At 34.2% G+C, this 17,678-nt stretch overlaps 1 protein-coding gene across 1 annotated transcript in view; it reads right to left on the bottom strand.

The window, feature by feature from the left end:
- Positions 1–5,846: 5,846 nt before the first annotated feature.
- PCLO (piccolo presynaptic cytomatrix protein) overlaps positions 5,847–17,678 on the bottom strand; it is a 365,674-nt gene continuing 353,842 nt past the window's right edge. The window contains exons 23-25 of the mRNA XM_060156163.1: positions 8,496–8,630; positions 7,937–8,082; positions 5,847–5,987 (exon numbers count right to left, since the gene is read on the bottom strand). Coding sequence (XP_060012146.1) covers positions 5,847–5,987; positions 7,937–8,082; positions 8,496–8,630 — 422 coding nt within the window. The remainder of the gene's footprint in view (positions 5,988–7,936; positions 8,083–8,495; positions 8,631–17,678) is intronic.

Genomic DNA, 17,678 nt, shown 5'->3' with positions numbered 1-17,678 from the left:
GCTAGGCTGTAGCACCCAGTTATTCATCCAAACACGACTGGAGGCATTGCCGGAATGGCGTTTTGTAGAGATATTTAACATCTCTAAACAGCTGATTTTAAGTACGTTGTTGATTATCCTCAATCATCTGCGTGGGTGTGGCTGATCTCATCAGCTGAAAGTCCTAAAAACCTTTCAAAAGCTTAGGCTCCAAAATGAAGAAATTCTACCTGTGGACTGCAGGTCCACTTCTGTCCAAGAGTTTTCAGTCTACCTTTGATACAATCCAGAGGTCTAAAAAGAATTAAATATTTGTTGAGTCCATTAAAAAAAACTGGTTCTGTCCCCATCACTCCACTCAAAACAGGCTACACATGTTCTAATTAACCTTATTTTGCTAAGCACCGTTTTCAAGTGGCTACCCAACTGACCCGTGCTTAGAAAGTTCATGCTTTTTTGCAGCTCTGCTTTATCTCCTGTTAGATATGAAGGGTCCATTCCTGTGCGAGTCGGCTGGTCTCACTATTTTGTTCAGTTGTTCCATTTATAGATATAAATAGATGTTGGATTTTATCAAATGTTTTCCACCATCTTATGATTTTTATACTTTAATATATTCATGTACTGGATTTCATTAATTCATGTCCCAATATTGAAATAATCTTGTGTAACTGGGATAATTCAACATGGCCATGAGTCTACCACTTTTATACACTGTTTGATTGGGTTTGTTAAATTTTGGCTTTTGGTATTGGCATCTATGTTACACTTGATCTTAGCAAAACATTGAGAAGGGATAGCACATTAGATAAAAGTTGATCAATCAGTTCAGTGCATTCCTAAATTTAATTATTTTATAGAGATAAATAGAAAGAAAAATAAAAGTAAAAATTCAAGTTAAGTAGATTTCCTACACTGTTTTAAGGTTAAAGAAATGATATATAACATTCTTGCCACAGAGAGAAAGTTATCGAATAAACTAAGATACATGTAAGTCCACTCAAAGATGTACCTGCTGGCCCAAGAGGGTAAATTTGAGGATTAATAAGAGTAACAACTTCAATGAATTAAAATGTATCAAATATGTTAAAGTTCAATTTCTTGATCTGGTTGGTGGTTATAAGAATGTCTGATATAATAATTTATTAAGTTATACATTTGTTTAATTCTGTTTCTGTAACCGTGCTGTTTAAAACATACTTTTTAAACTGAGTGAATGTATCCATCATATAATTTTCAGAGAAAATGTTCCAGAAAGTTCCATGTCTATATTAAGTATCAATCTATCAAGTTGATAAACACAAGAAGTCGAAGTTGATATTTTCAATATTTATTAGTAAGGCTGAGGCCACAGCCTTTATACAGCACAATTTGCGTAAGTTATCAAGATACTTCTTGTATACAATCACAAAACCAAGACATATTTTTACATAGAATAAAACTCAAGACAGATTTACAAGCATTTTTATACAAATCTCATGTATTTCAGTTCAATTTATACAACATTTAGCCCAAGAATTTTTATTTGTTCATTAGATTTTCCAGAGAGATTTGGGTAGAACAGAAAAAAAGGACACATTAGCAAATCACCAACACAGCATGCAACATACAGTTAGAAACAAGACATATCTCCAAGTACTCTATTTTTTATCTTGAAATCAATTTTATTAGGTTTTTATTTTTTCAGACAAGAAATTTATTTCCTTTAACATCAGATGTGTTTTTGTTAGGATATCAGCACACACATTAATTGGTAGTGGGAGCACCTGAGCACATCACCAACAAATATACAGACACAATCAAACAAGAATCATATTCACATGCTGAATGCCACAAGGATTTAATATTTCAACTTCGTCTAGGTTACCAAATGTATAATTATGTACAGGGTAACGAATTAAGAAACTGCTGTCAATCTACGTATCAGATAAGGAATCACTTGATTAAATGCTTTTGATTTATTATCTTTAATAATAACAACATGGAACATACAGAAAACATCAATGTGTCATATTCAATGAGATTATCTGTTTCACTCATTCATTCTTGTGTTACATCAAAGGCAAGTTATTATTAAAGAGACAGCTCATAATTATTCATTGAGCTTTCTTTTACTTCCAGCTCCAAGCTCAAAAAGAGGGAAAATCACTCTGTCACACATAGAGTTATAAACACATATATAGCTGTAGTTGGCTGCTTTTGGAATATTAGACATTGTAGCAATGAAAATAAGTTTTTAAAAATATTGTTAGTTATGATTTAAATAATAAAGTAAAAAAATACTATAAACATCTTTATGATATCTTAATGAAATGAAACACTGATCAAATCGTTCCTGATAAATTGGGCACAATATAGTATATTATTTCATTTTAGTTCACATCACCACCAACCTAGTTCACTACCTCTATCACCATGATCATCACAACCGTTCCTATAATAAGAATCAATATCAGCTGGTTACCAGCTATAATATTCCCACAATATGACTATCTTAATGTGTGTGATCCACAAAATTAAATCCACTGATATGCTGAAAATATGCATTTACTAGTGTGATTAATTACAATATGGGCAACACTAAGGAGCAAAGACAATCACTACCCCTTAGTCTTGGATACTCTTCCTTTAAACTGAAGTGATAAATAAAGAGTTCAGAGTCGCCAAAAGTCTCTTAACCTTAAGTAAAACAGGGAAACACCAACTTCTTGCTCCTAGCGTTGTCTGTGTCTGTCACGACCATTCTAGATATCCCTGTCTTTTGTAAAAATTCACTCTGTGCTTTTGCTTCACAGCTAAAGGTTTCTTGAGGACCGAATTTTAAACCAAGAAGCAACTTCTGTCTCTGATGACTCAATGAAGTTGTAGGAAAAATTAAGATGCTTTTCAAGGTATAAGTGCTATAGTCGGACTAATCACGTGTTATTTAGAGACTACAAACTTTGTCTCTATTAGGATAAAAAAAGCTAATTCTGGTAAAACAAATGAAATAAAAAGTGGAAAATCATGTGCTGTGATATATACAAAAGTAAAAAACACCACGAGCCCTATTTGCAATTAAAAAAGAAATAGTTTTGTTGTAAGAAGGGTAATCAATATCATTCAGAAGAAATGCATTTGTAGAAGGATCAGTGTTGCATAGAATAATTCCAGTACAACCTAGGTGTTTGGTCAGCTGCAAACTTGGCACACTTATGCTCTCTGAAGGGGGATGCTGGTGCACAAAAAGAAGCCCTGTCACTTAACTCTCTGGATTGGCCTGGCCCCATCACCAGTTGTTGGAACAGAAGGGCACCTGTAATGGAAAGACTCCTACTTTTTCAGGTCAAATAGCTACCAAGGTATGACCTTTGTTTTGGTGGCACCTCCTTTTGTGTATCCTAAAAGAAACTGCAGCTGGAATGAAGTAAACTAACTGGTCATAAACCTCTCACGCACACTTCTGGATGTAAGCGGCTGCAGAAAAGGATCCACGGGAGCCAGAGTTTCCTTTAAGGACAAACAGCAGAGCCTTTTTATGTCAGAAAGAGATCTTCCTGAACCCTTCCCTTCCCCAGTTATGAGTGATGATTATAAGCTTCCTAAAGTGCTAAATTCTGCTGGAAATATCCATGGCAACCATCAGCAGATCTAGTTGTCTCTAAAAATAGAATCCTAGCAATATCAAATCCTTAGCGATCCCCTCGCTGCACGTTCATTTTACAGCAATATCAATGATAAATGACATTGCATTTTCGGGGGAGAGGGTCTTAAAAAATAGAGGGAAGAAAAATGACTTATCTTTCTCAGATTGGAAAGGAGTGAATTTGTATTTTTTATGAATATAATAAAGATATGTAACCTGGTATTTATTAGAAATTATTTTTTAATGTCTTAAATTCAATCAATTCCTCTCAGATTTCAAGTATGTTTTTCTCTAAAAATGAGAAGATTCAATATCTGAGCAATATATTTGGAGATGATTTCTCTGATCCCACTAAAACCTCACCTTTGAATAAAGAATCAGCTCTTAAGCTCAGAATTCACAGAGAAGCAATTTAATTAATTTATTTTTGTGGATATGGGAATAGGATAAAATCGGCATAATTTACTTAATTTATGATAATCCGATTTGCAAGTCATTTTCATTGAATTTTCTCCCCTTTTTAGGTTAAACGAAAGTTTATATTTTAAAGAAAAAAATAGTTTTGGAGCCAATATACTGCTTTTATCCATGTCAGTGCTTGCTATTGGTTTGGAAGATGCTTTTTCACATATAAAAATTGGGAAATAAAAAACTGCATAATACTTATTCCTCACTTATGTGTATAAAACTATATTTGGAAATGTGCTTTCATCTTCTCTCATAGATCACTTAGCTTGATCATCCCAACATCCCATTAGGAAGGCTAGGAATATATAATTATATTTTCCCACAAATAAGAAAACTGAGGAAAATTGAGTTTAAGTGACATGTGCAAGGTGACACAGTTCGTCAGCGGCAGAACCAAGACCAGAAGCCAGGCTTTTAATCCTAGCCGAGTGCATCTCCTATAAGTCCACGTTACCTCCTTTGTTCACGTTGTTGGTTGATGGGGAAGAGGATGCTTCATTTTAATGACTTAGACGTTGGTCCTTTTATTCCATATTATTAAAATAGCTCAAAGGATATTTTCACTTTAATATAATGTTGATTTTTCACATATTTTCCCAACATTGATGAACTTGATCACTGTGATACTGTCACTAAAGTAGGAAAATAGAGCACTAAAGAGAACCTGAATTTAGTGTCAGGGTTTTCATTGTACAAGTTAATGTACTAAGGGGAAAAAAAGACCATTGTGGAAGAGCAGGAAATGACACCAATTTAATCAATGTCACAGATTAATACGATTTGTTTGCCAGAGGAAGAATTTTCTCTCTGTCCATGTATCACTCAAGAGGAAGAAAATATATGGGATAATACATTTATTTGCAATTCCACAAAGAACAAGTTATCATGCTTCCTAGAACATACTAATTTAATCTAGGTCCTTTGCTATGTAGACTGAAAATGTCTTGGATTAAGGGTAAATTATGGAGTTTTTGATGTTTCAACCAAGGTTCCAAAAGTTTGTGGGGCAATATTCTTTTTTGTTAGCCAGTCATGGCTTTATTTCTAGATAAATGTCATTTCATTTCTACTTAGTATTGTCTTAACTATACTTTATTTCAAGTTTTACTAGTGTGCTTTTACAACATGAATTCTAAAACTGGTGGTGTTCACCCTTGTAACATTTAGACACAGAGAAAACCTGTACAACATGATCTAAAAGTTATAATTTCTACATCCCTGGCTCCCTTTTTCCTGTAAACACAAGCTCCTCACTTCTAGTCTGGACACATATTGTAGGTGTATCCTATGTCAGAATCTCAAAACAGTTAGTTGTCTGAGAAGATAAGATGAAGAAGAGACTTTTTAAAACTGAGATTTGTTCCATTAGTTTTTTCCTTTCAACCAAGTTCTTTTGCATAAAGGATTACTTTTGTCTGCATTAGAAAACATATTAATCTTTGAGTCTCAGCCTTTAGATAGCTGTAGCTCAACTCTACTCAAAAATTTTTGCATTAAGCAAACAAAATTTCTCTCACCGTTTTTCTTGACAGCCACAAGAAATCCAAGGTTTGAGAACTTTTTTTCTTGTCTTCAATATATGAACTTTTTCATTTGAGGTTTTTTTTTCTATGTTCCACAACAATACATTTGCAAGTCTTTGAGTACGTTTTTGCCTTTTGTTCTTCTTCTCATGGTTACCCCTGTAAACATAGCTTAGAACAATAGTATTCGACTATAGTCTTGATTTAAGACTGTGTAAAGCACTTTCTATACCCTGAGCAGACACATGTCTTCAGTGGGCTTGAGTAGGACTGACCAAAAGTTTGTGCCAGTTGACTATTCTTTTTCTGAGATCCACTTTGTCTAGCCAGATACAGGCTTCACCAATCAAGGTCTTTTTCATAAACTTCCCTCCATTGGAAAAAAGTAAAATCTAGAAAAAATAGCCAAAATTATATATATTTGTGTGTATATTTTCAACCTCCTTTATGGACACTTGCTCATCAAAGAAGTAACAGAGACAAGAAAGGGTGAGGGTGAGAGAAATAGCAGGCATACTCGTAGGAGAACTGATAACTAACATGTTCTCAAAAGATTTGCATAATATTAATTAATTTACCTCAACATTTCCCAAAGGCAAAGACATATCCTGAAGGACAGGAGAATTCTAGATACTATTAGCTAGCTAGCTCAACCTAGCTAACTCTAACTAGGTTTGTGATTAAACTGATTGAAAGTTTCAAAAAAGAAATTTGCTAGGTGCATGTTTTATTACTTAATGAAATATTAACTCAAATACAGAATTATTTGAGTGGTGAGTACATAGATACGAGTTTACAAGGCGGATAGAACATAATACTGACTTTAAATGCCATTTAATTTACTGGGAATTTTATTATAGGAAGCACTTCCAAAGTGGCTTCTTGTCATACATAGAGCTTACACTAGTTGAAATTCCACGGGATCTCATACTCAAGAAATATTTTTCTTTTAGGGATCAGTTGAAAGAAAGGTAGAGAAATTGAGATGGAGATAACCATTAATCCTTGACAATTCTTCTCTCATGCTCTCTCTTCCTTTTCGGAATCTCCTTCAGATAATTCATCTTTATTCCTGATTAAAATTTACTGTTACGTTTCTGACTTCAAAATCTACTTTTCTGTCTCTTTTAGCCTCTGGTTTGGGGATTTCAAATGGCACATTATATGTTTTACTTGGACCCTGCCTTCCTATCAAGTTTATCACATTTCAGAAAAACTCATGTTCTTTCTCCCTATCCATCCCTTCTGTAACTACTCAATCTCTGTGATTGACACGTTTGTTCACACAGATTTCAGAGTATCCTTTAACTTTTTTACTCCCTTCAACTCTAATGTCAATTAATCCTCTCAGTGCAGTTTTTGCTTTGCAATATCTCTTATATAGGTCTCTAGTACAGGCCTCTAAGTGCCAGTACCATGGTCTTCTCTTCCCACATTTTTTCACCTCTTCCCTCCCTCCTCCTTTTTCCTCTTTCATTCCATGTCTCTCTATCTACTAAAGATATACTATGCACAAGCATTGTGCTAGGCTACAAAACAAAGAGCAACGAAAATCAAGCCTTGCACTAGAGAAGCTGATAGTACAGAAGCAGTGAGAGATAAGTACACAAATTGTTGTACAAGACTGGGATTAATGGCCTAATGAGATAAGCAAAACATTATGTGAATAAGGTGTGATAAATTATACCCAGGGTCATTATTAAAGAGCTGTTTACATCAAAAGACATGGAAAATTGCGATAGATGGAGAGAGATGGAGAAGGGAGTATTGAAGGAGAGGAAGAATATGAGCAAAGAATTAGAGGTTTAACTTGATTTCAAGATTCTGGTGTGACTGGGGTCAAGCGTGAGTGGAAATGTATACAAGGAGATGAAATTAAGTCAATACAATTAGAACTCACCTTAGAGGACTCTGAATGAGTCAGGTTAATGATGAATCACTGGAGGGTTTCAATGTAACCTAGCCAGTGTTTTTAAAAGATAACCTCTGCCATCAGTGTGATAAAATGAATTAAAGGGTAAGATATTGATGGCAAGTAGGCCAGGTATATACTGCTGAGATGATTTGCATAACAAAGATGAGGACACAAGAGAATTAGTGTGGCAGTAAGCATGGAAAAAATCTATGTAAAAGAAACTGAGTTGGTAGGAGAGGCAACTTGGTAGCTAAATGAGTGGGATGAGCGGGTTGGGGAATTTTAAAGGGCCCCTGGGAAGTTACCTCTAAAAATTAACTTATAAAATATCACATAGTGTATGATTGGCATTTAAATATTGAATAATTAAATGGGAAATAACTACAGTATAAATGAAAATCTAAAAATTGGAACTGTATGAGTTACCTGAAGAGAATGTCCAGCAGGACTTAGGCTGAATCTAAAAGTTTCATTGAATGAAGGCTCTCGATCATGTCTACATACTCTTGTTTTTTTCTTGATCACCTTTTTTTGGGTAGAAATATTCATCACATATATTTTCACATATAAATCTGAAAATAAGAATTCAGCTTGTTAAGTGTCCATTAATAATACAATTTTCCACTGAAAGAGTTATAATTGTATATGGACAGTTCTCCTACATTTTACACAAAGCCAGTAGCCTGTGAACAATTTGTTTCAGACAACATAGAGTAATTAAAATATACATCAATTTTCTTAGCAACTTAAATGTTTTCTTGTTGTATAATAAATACATCACTCTACATTTGTGTTGAAAAAATCTAATTTTTAACTAGTAAAATATCAACTTGCTCTATATAAGAGAAACTCATTCTTATTTCATATTTTTCAGATATATTTGGTACACAGCCCAAATTTTAATTAGCATTTTTTAGCTATTTAGGACATACTCCTAAAGAGTTCCTAGATACATTATATTGCTCATGATCATAAAATTAGATACCTGGTAAGTGATCAGGAGATTTAAATTTGTAGGTGATATTTCTGCATTGGAGGATTTCAACTATGAGTTGTTCCCCATCTGTCTTCATTTCTTTCTTCAGTGCAATCTTGATTTCTCCCATTACCTGAGTTTTAACTGGAACAATTTAATTAAAAAGTTAAGGAATATGTCATGCCATTAATTAAGTGGTTAGTTCAATAATTTACTCATATTTTCATTTATTGAGTGTTTATCAAGTGCTAAACACCTTATCGCATCCCGTGGATACACAGATGAATAAAATACAGTCCCAGCCCTTAAGGAGAGGAAGGCCTCATGGGGAGACTGATAAATTATATGCTTACAATAAAGTATGTTAAGTATAATGATAAGCAAGTAACAAGAGGGGTATGGAAGAAATGCAAGTAGGTATTACTCAATTGTAGATTTTTAGGCCAAAAGAGGTAATAGATGAGACTACAGGGGACTATAGGAAGACAGTCATACATAAAAATAATAGAATTCTAATATAATATATAGGCAGCATTAAGTCAAGTGAAATGCAAGAAGTTGTTTGCCGACAATTGCTCACTACTTACCAGGCTTGCAAAAGAACACTTGCTAATACAACTAAATGTCGTTGTATATTATATCTACTTCCATTCTATTTTTCTTGTAAAAGAAGTAGGCAACAAGAGTATATGGCAATAACATTACACAAGGGAAAATATGAGTGATTGAAATGAATTCAATGTATTTCTTTCTAGTGTTTATCTTGAATCTTTACATTACTGAAGAAGCTATTCATACTAGGTCAAATTCTTTATAGTTCATCCTTTTCTCTATCGATGCATATATTTATCCACTTACCATTCACCAACAAATATTTTATTTTCCACCCTACTCTGTGATAAGCACTCTGTTAGGAAGAATGGATACAATGATAAGCCAACATACACATGCTTATTGGTTTTATGGTTTTTCTGTCTATTGGGAAGAAATCCATCAATGAAATATTTTCGTCAATAAGTGTACAATTAGAAAGAGAGGAAAGGTTCTGAAGTACAAGAGCATGGATACAGAAAAGCCTAGGAAAGGGCTTCATGAGCTGAAACCAGAAGAATAAGAAAGAATTAACTAGGTGACATGGGCGGGGAAGAAGAACATTATAAAGAGAAGGAACAGTGTGTTCACAAAAGGCAACATAATGGGACTGAGGAACTAAATAAATATTCGTGTGATTATAAGATACTGTTAAGTGGTACTATGTTAAGAATTTGGGTTTTACCTTTAGAACAACAGGAATCTATTAAAGGTCTTTAACACGGATGTAGATCATTTGTTCTCAAATGTTTCCGTCTCAGGATTTATTTATAGTCTTAAAAAAAATGGTGGTACTCAAAGAACATTAAAATTTCTAATTAAAAAGTAAAATTGGATATTTAAAAATTTATTTATTGATTCAGTTAAAATGACAACAATATATCTATAAATAAGTATTTTAATGAAAAATAACTGTATTTTCCAAAGCAACAAAAAATAGTGAGGAGTGACATTTTATATTTTTCAAATTTCATTAGTGCTTGGCTTAATAGAGGACAGCTGGATTCTCATACCTGTTTCTACACTAAATCCAGATCAATATGCTGTTTTATTTGAAATATATGACAGTCTCACACAGATATATATACATAGTTGGAAAAGGAAGGAGTATTTTAATATCCTTTCAGACAACTGTGGACAATCTTTGATACTACATTAACACTTGAAAAGTGGTAGTTTCTTTAAGATTAGTGTAAATGTGAAATCTGAAACCGTATCAGTGAACCTTTGGACTGTTACTTTAAAATACAATTGTCTATCTTGCACCTTGAATGGACCAGTTAACTATGCCTGAATTGGTAACATCCTATATTGTTCGTTTTGGAAAATACCGGTTTACTGAGTTATGCAGGTTTTCAAAAACATTGACACAATTCATACAATATTAAAAGCACATTTCTTAATATCACCATCGATATCATAAAAAAATTCTGACTATTGAAAAGCTGACAAGCTCAGGGAGGCAGGTATAAGTTTTGGAAATTTTTATTTTTACTTAAAAGTTGATTTTTATTATTGACAACAACTATTGCCAATTGTTTTTATCAAAGTGAAAAACTCACTTTGTTAATTTTTGAGAAAATGGCAGCTGAATACAGTCAGCCTTCTGCACCCATGGCTTCTGCATCCATGGATCCAACCAACTGAAGATCAAAGTATCAAAAAAAAATTTTTCCAGAAAGTTCAAAAAAGCGAAGCTTGAATTTGCCACATGCAGGCAACTATTTACATAACATTTACATTGTATTAGGTATTATAAGTAATCTAGAGATGATTTAAAGTATATGGGAGGATGTGCATAGGTTATATGCAAATATCACATCATTTTATATAAGGGACTTTAGTGTAAGCAGATTTTGGTATTTGTGGAGGTTGAGGAGGCTCCTGGAAACAATCTCCCATGGATACCAAGGGTTAACGTTACCAACGTTTGAATAGGCAGAGTTTATCCGTCAGTTGTCTTTCAAGTAAAAATGATATTTCTTGTAAAAAGAGGCTGGCTCAGCTTGCAACTCAAATAAATTGCACTAACATGTTTTCTCAAGTCAACGTTCATATTTTGGTATGCAGCAGAAGTGCTTTGTGTGTAGTTCCCATTTTATCACACAGAATAGTCTAGAACATAGACTATTAGAAACACATGTACTTAAGGGTCTAGGTTTAATAACAAGAATCTTAATTTCTTTATAAAGGATATTGTTAAGTGAAACAGGCAAGTTTTTCATATAAGTGCATGGTGGTAAAAAATAAATAAATACAGTCACTATTACTACAATTTGGTGCTGCTGCCCTGATTTATGCTAAGTCACCAGCAGTTTTCTGCAGCATTGCTTTTGCATTATCAATGTAAATGTCAAAACAGTAAAATGGTAAATAATATCTTAGTATACTTAAAAAATAATTTTGACCTGGATGCACTTCAACAGTCTTGGGGACCCACGAGGATTTCTGGAACATGCTTTGAGAATGACTGTTAAAGAATATAGTTGAGTAATCTCCAATTGGAAATTAAAGTAACAAAAGCATCATGTACAAAATCTATTAGATTGTAGTTATTTAATCATTTCAATTTAATTTTATCACACATTTGGATATGGGTTTTTAGAATGCATTTCTTCCCTGCATTAATTTTTGCTTTAATTAACTTATATTTTCATGTCTAGATGTACCCTAACATGTGGAAAACTATCTACCAATACCATACTTTGGCCTGCTCTCTTCCTTCTTTCAAAACACTAAGTTCCCCAAATAGGCAAAGTTGCCCTCCATATGTTTTATAAACTGAAACACAGTTCTTCTAGACATAGTTAAATCGTGATAATTCAGCAGCCAATGATCATAGATACTTCACAGTAGCTGGGTGTTAGCTTTACCCTTGAGAAATTCAAGAAAATAAAGTGCAAGCCAAGGATTTTTTTATACAGCTAAAGTGTCTTTCAAGCAGCAAGCCCATAAGTTTAAGCATAAGGAACTCAAGAATACCATAGAAAAATTCCTTCTCAAGAAATATATGAGAGGATGAATTTCATCACATCAAAGAGATAACTAGAGAGACTTCAGCCAAGGGAGTGATGGTGAATATTTAATACATTTAATTGTAGAACTGAGACTAAAGTAAGAGTCAGAATATAGGTGGGTAGAAGGGCAGCATGTAATTGTCATGTATTCTGATAGAGTATAAAGAATGAAACTGAAAGAGATGGATGACAAAGGGAGAGAAAGGGACAAGTAAAATGAGATTGTTGATTTTTGTATAGGTAAATGGTAGGTGACCCAAGTTATACTATTTAAAATTGACAAGACAGATGGTAAATGGTAAGTAAGAAGAGCAAACATAATGAAAGGTATAAAAAAAGACAATCATTGGAACAAAGATACAAAGCTTTCTTAATTACAAAATAAATTAAAAAAAATTAAAGACACCAAACGGAGGAAGAAACACAACAAATCTAACATCATATACACAATAGTTATAAAACAAAATGCAGAGTTGTGATCAAACATATCTGTCATATCAATAAACATGAACAGGCTCAGTGAGCATATTTTTAAAAAGATATTCAGATTGGCCCATAAAGCAAAGCTTATGAGCTATGCTATGCTAAAACTTAGTTTTGTTTCAAATAGTCACAAATACATAAATTGTAAGCATGCCAGATGTATGGAAACAATAAGAGAGTAGGGGTTGATATCTTATTGTGAGGCTAAATAGAAATCAGTTTGAAATGTAGTAAACAAGACAAAAAAAAGGACATGTTACAAAGTTAAACATCCATAAATCATAATGAAGACACAACAATTATGAATATCTGTGCACCATTAAAATAGGTTGAAACTAGAAAATAAGGTGTAAAGATGTAGGAGATGAAAGCCAGAATAAAGAGAATAATAATAAAATACTTTAACACAGTATTTTCAGTACAAGACAGGTGAAGTAGACTAAAATACGTAAAGACAGAATACTGAGACGCCAGAACCAATATAGCAGATCTCAGGATGTATATATTAAACACTACACTCTGATAAGAAAGAAAATATCTTTTCCTCAATTAAATATGGAACATGGATCATACCGATTGATTATATATTGACTTACAAAGTAGACAATGGTAAATTCTATAAAATGAAGCTAATACATTGTCTGATAACACACACACACACACACACACACACACACACAAAGGCTTTAACGAAACAATTCTTGGCTGAACAGAAAAATACAATGAGAAAATACAGAAGTTCTGAAAAACAATGATAATGAAAACACTATCAGAATCAATGAGAATTTATAATGATCAGAGGAAAATCACCAGTCTTAAACACCTATATCATTTAAAGCAGCGATCAGAAGGAAGTGCATATATGCATTAATATTCCATCAACAAAATTTTTAAAAATACAATTGATTTAAAATTCCAAAAGCTAGAAAAAGAACAACAAAGTAATATACAAGAAAGTACAAGAAAATAAATAAGAAAAATATACAGAGAAATTAATGAGGCAGCATATAGAAAAAATAGAAAAATAGTAGATAAAATTAATGAATCAAAATTCTGGTACTTTGACTAGCATCAATAAAATAGAAAAACCAATAATGAATTTAGTCAATAACATGTGGCCTTAATATTATGATTTACAAATGGCATGTGGCCTTTTAACTATGACACTACGCTCCTCTCAGTGATTTGGTGTAAACATTTTAGTGTCCTGGATATACCCTAATACTATCAGCTCACATTCTGTTTACACATTCCTGACAGGCAGAAACAGCAAACATGTCTAATATAGTTCTTTGAACTTGTGAGGGACCATCTAGCTCAGGTTACTGAACGATTTTAAATAAGTATAAACAAGCCCATTCAAATCAACCTGTTTTATTTTAAAGAACTTTGCAGGAAAATGAAGAATCTTCAATATAAAAATGAGAAAAGAAGACAGATGTTAGAATCTCCTTTCTTTAATACCTAGAAAAACTAGGGGAAAAAGTAAAGTTCAGGAAAGTATTAGCCAGTAGCAACTAACCAAAGAATAGTCTCCTGCCAGAAAATGCTGAGTGGTGTGTAGGAATGGAAAGGCAGATTCTGGGAAGGCTCAGCTTAGCAGCATCCCCAACCATACCACGTATCACAAAATTTTGCCAGGAAAAAGAGAGATGAATTGCCAAAATCCTGAGAATTATCACCAAGTCCCCAGCACAGAGAAGTGGATGAACAATGAGTTTAGGCAGCCCCAGAAAAGTTATACTAAACCCTTGAGAGTGGCAGCTTTGGCTAATCGCTAGGAAGATCTGAGGGTTTCACTGAAAATAGGAAAAACAACAAGTGCTCCCCATTTACTGGGGATCCAAGGTTAAGGAGGAGCAAAATCCAAAGCTGAGAGAGTCTTTTCATTGCAGTAAGACATACCTGGGCTTGGTTGAGTGAATGCTGGCAAAACAAAAGCAAAAACAAAACCAAAAACCATTTAAATCAAATCTCAAGAGAGAGCAAAACGTAGTCAATCAGGGCAGCAAATCTACCTGTGAAACAGCTCTATTTCTTTCCTCCAAAGGCATAGAAAATTGGATAGAACTACTACTGCTCCATCTCTCAAACAGTAACTGGGATAGAGGGGAAAAAAGAGTATTCTACCTGATAAGGAGGGAGTCAAGGAAAATACTCCCAGTATTTGGAGCCAATAGGAGTTGTGGACAGAATTGATCACACCACTGAACATGATGAAATGAAACATCAAGACAATTTTTTTCTCGGAAAAATTCACTGTTATGGGTCATATTCCTCTAAAACTCCAACATGCCAAGCATATAAAATTTATTGTTGCTGTTTACCACTTTCTCACTTCAGAAGAAAGGTAGAATTAAACACTTGCTAACTAAAGTTCTCAAAGCATCACATTGCCTATTTTTTTCTTGGAAGGTTAAATTCACATGCTTCACAGTGTGGTACTTGTGAAGTTCTTGTTAAATTTTTCCTACTCCAGATTGTTCCTTATTTTTTATACTAAAGGAGGAGAGGAACATACCTACTGAGGTGATCTCAAAGGACGCTTGCATTAATTATGAGTTATCACTATCAGTCGTGCTTGCCCTTTCACTGGTTCAGAAAACCTTTGTCATTGGAAACAGATGCATATGGATGGTGACACTGTTTTCACTCTCTCCACAGGATGAGGGAGAGTGGTGGGTGGGGGGTCAGAAACTATAGATCTGCTTGGGCCTCTGAACTGAAGAAGACAATGCACACATAGAGGCCAGGTGTGGGTGTTTTGTCATTGTGTTTGGAGTAGAGAGTAAATGGGCAGTAAAAACTGCTTTGACCAGCCTCCAGGTCTCTTGGTGTCCCAAAATTTATGTTTTGGTTGTATTAAAAGAATAAAAATTAATCCTACTCTAGAGAAGATATTTATCTTACAACATGATACACAGCTATGATTAAAAGTAGAAAGAAGACTGTCTTTTCTCCATTGTATGTTCTTGTCCCTTTGCCCAAGAATTAACTGACCATAGGTGTGTGGGTTTATTGCTAGGCTCTCTATTCTGTTGCATTGATCCACATGTCTGTTTCTGTGCCAGTACCATGCTGTTTTGATTACTGTAACTTTGTAGTATTGTCTGAAGTCTGGGAGGGTTATACCTCCATCTTTGTTCTTTTTCCTCAGGATTGTTTTGGCATTCTGGGTCTTTTATGGTTCCATGTAAATTTTAGGATTATTTGCTCTAGTTCTGTGAAAAATGTCATGGGTAATTTGATAGGGATAGCATTAAATCTGTAGATTGCTTTGGGTAGTATTTTCATTTTAACAATATTAATTCTTCCAATCCAAGAGCATGGGATATTTTTCCATTTCCTTAAGTCATCTTCAATTTCCTTTATTAATGTTTTAGTGTTCTCAGCAGTAAGTCTTTTGCCTCCTTGGTCAGGTTTATTCCTAAGCATGTTTTTCTTTTGGATGCAATTTTATTTTATAATTTTTTATTTTTATTTATTTTATTTTTGGCTGTGTTGGGTCTTCGTTGCTGCGTGCGGGTTTTCTCTAGGTGCAGTGAGCAGGGGCTACTCTTTGTTGTGGTGCACAAGCTTCTCATTGTGGTGGCTTCTCTTGTTGTGGAGCACGGGCTCTAAGTGCACAGACTTCAGTAGTGGTGACACGTGGGCTCAGTAGTTGTGGTGCATGGGCTTAGTTGCTCCACGGCATGTGGGATCTTCCTGGACCAGGGCTCGAACCCATGTCCCCTGCATTAGCAGGAGGATTTTTAACTACTGTGCCACCAGGGAAGCCCTTGATGCAATTTTAAAAGGGAGTGTGTTTTTACTTTCTCTTTCTGATATTTCGCTGTTAGTGTAAAGAAATACAACAGATTTCTGTATGTTAATCTTGTATCCTGCTACCTTGCTGAATTCATTTATCAGTTCTAGTAGTTTTTGTGTGGAGTGGTATAGGGAAAGCTGGATAGCCACATATAAATCAATGAAGTTAGAACACACCCTCATACCATATACAAAAATAAACTCAAAATGGCTTAAACACTTAAATATAAGACGTGGCACCATAAAACTCCTACATAGGCAGAGAACATAGGCAGAACATTCTCTGACGTAAGTAATACCAATGTTTTCTTAGGTCAGTCTCCCAAGGCAAGAGAAATAAAAGCAAAAATAAGCAAATGGGACCTAATCAAACTTACAAGCTTTTGCACAGCAAAGGAAACCATAAACAAAATGAAAAGGCAACCTATGGACTGGGAGAAAATACTTGCAAACAGTGTGACCCACATGGGCTTAACTTCCAAAATATACAAACAACTCATACAACTCAGTAACAACAACAACAAAACATCCCAGTCGAAAAATGGGCAGAAGACTTAAGTAGACATTTCTCCAATGAAGACATACAGATGGCCAATAGGCACATGAAAAGATGCTCAACATCACTAATTATTCGAGAAATGCAAATCAAAACTACACCAGTCAGAATGGCCATCATTAAAAAGTCTACAAATAACAAATGCTGGAGAGTGTGTGAAGAAAAGAGAACCTTTCTACACCGTTGGTTGGAGTGTAAATTGGTGCAGCCACTATGGAAAACAGTATGGAAGTTCCCCAAAAAACTAAAAATCGAGTTGTCACATGATCCAGCAATACCACTCCTGGGCATATATCTGGACAAAGTTATAATTCAAAAAGATACATACACCCCAATGTTCACAGCAGCACTATTTACAATAGCAAAGACATGCAAACAACTTAAATGTCCATCAACAGAAGAATAAAGAAGCTGTGATCAATATATGTATATATAACGGAATACTACTCAGCTATAAAAAAGAATGAAATAATGACATTTGCAGAAACATGGATGGACCTAGAGATTATCATAGTAAATGAAGTAAGCCAGAAAGAGAAAGACAGATACCATATGATATCACTTATATGTGGAATCTAAAATATGACACAAATGAACTTATTGATGAAACAGAAACAGACTCACAGACATAGAGAATTTTGGTTGCCGGGGGGAGAGGGGTGGGAGAGGGGTGCAAACTATTATATATATAAAGGATAAACAATAAAGTCCTACTGTATAGCACAAGGAACTATATTC

This window comes from Lagenorhynchus albirostris, chromosome 8 (assembly GCF_949774975.1).
Source record: "Lagenorhynchus albirostris chromosome 8, mLagAlb1.1, whole genome shotgun sequence".
Taxonomy (NCBI): domain Eukaryota; kingdom Metazoa; phylum Chordata; class Mammalia; order Artiodactyla; family Delphinidae; genus Lagenorhynchus; species Lagenorhynchus albirostris.
The sequence above is the reverse complement of the archived record's forward strand: the minus strand, read 5'-3'. Positions and strand labels throughout refer to the sequence as shown.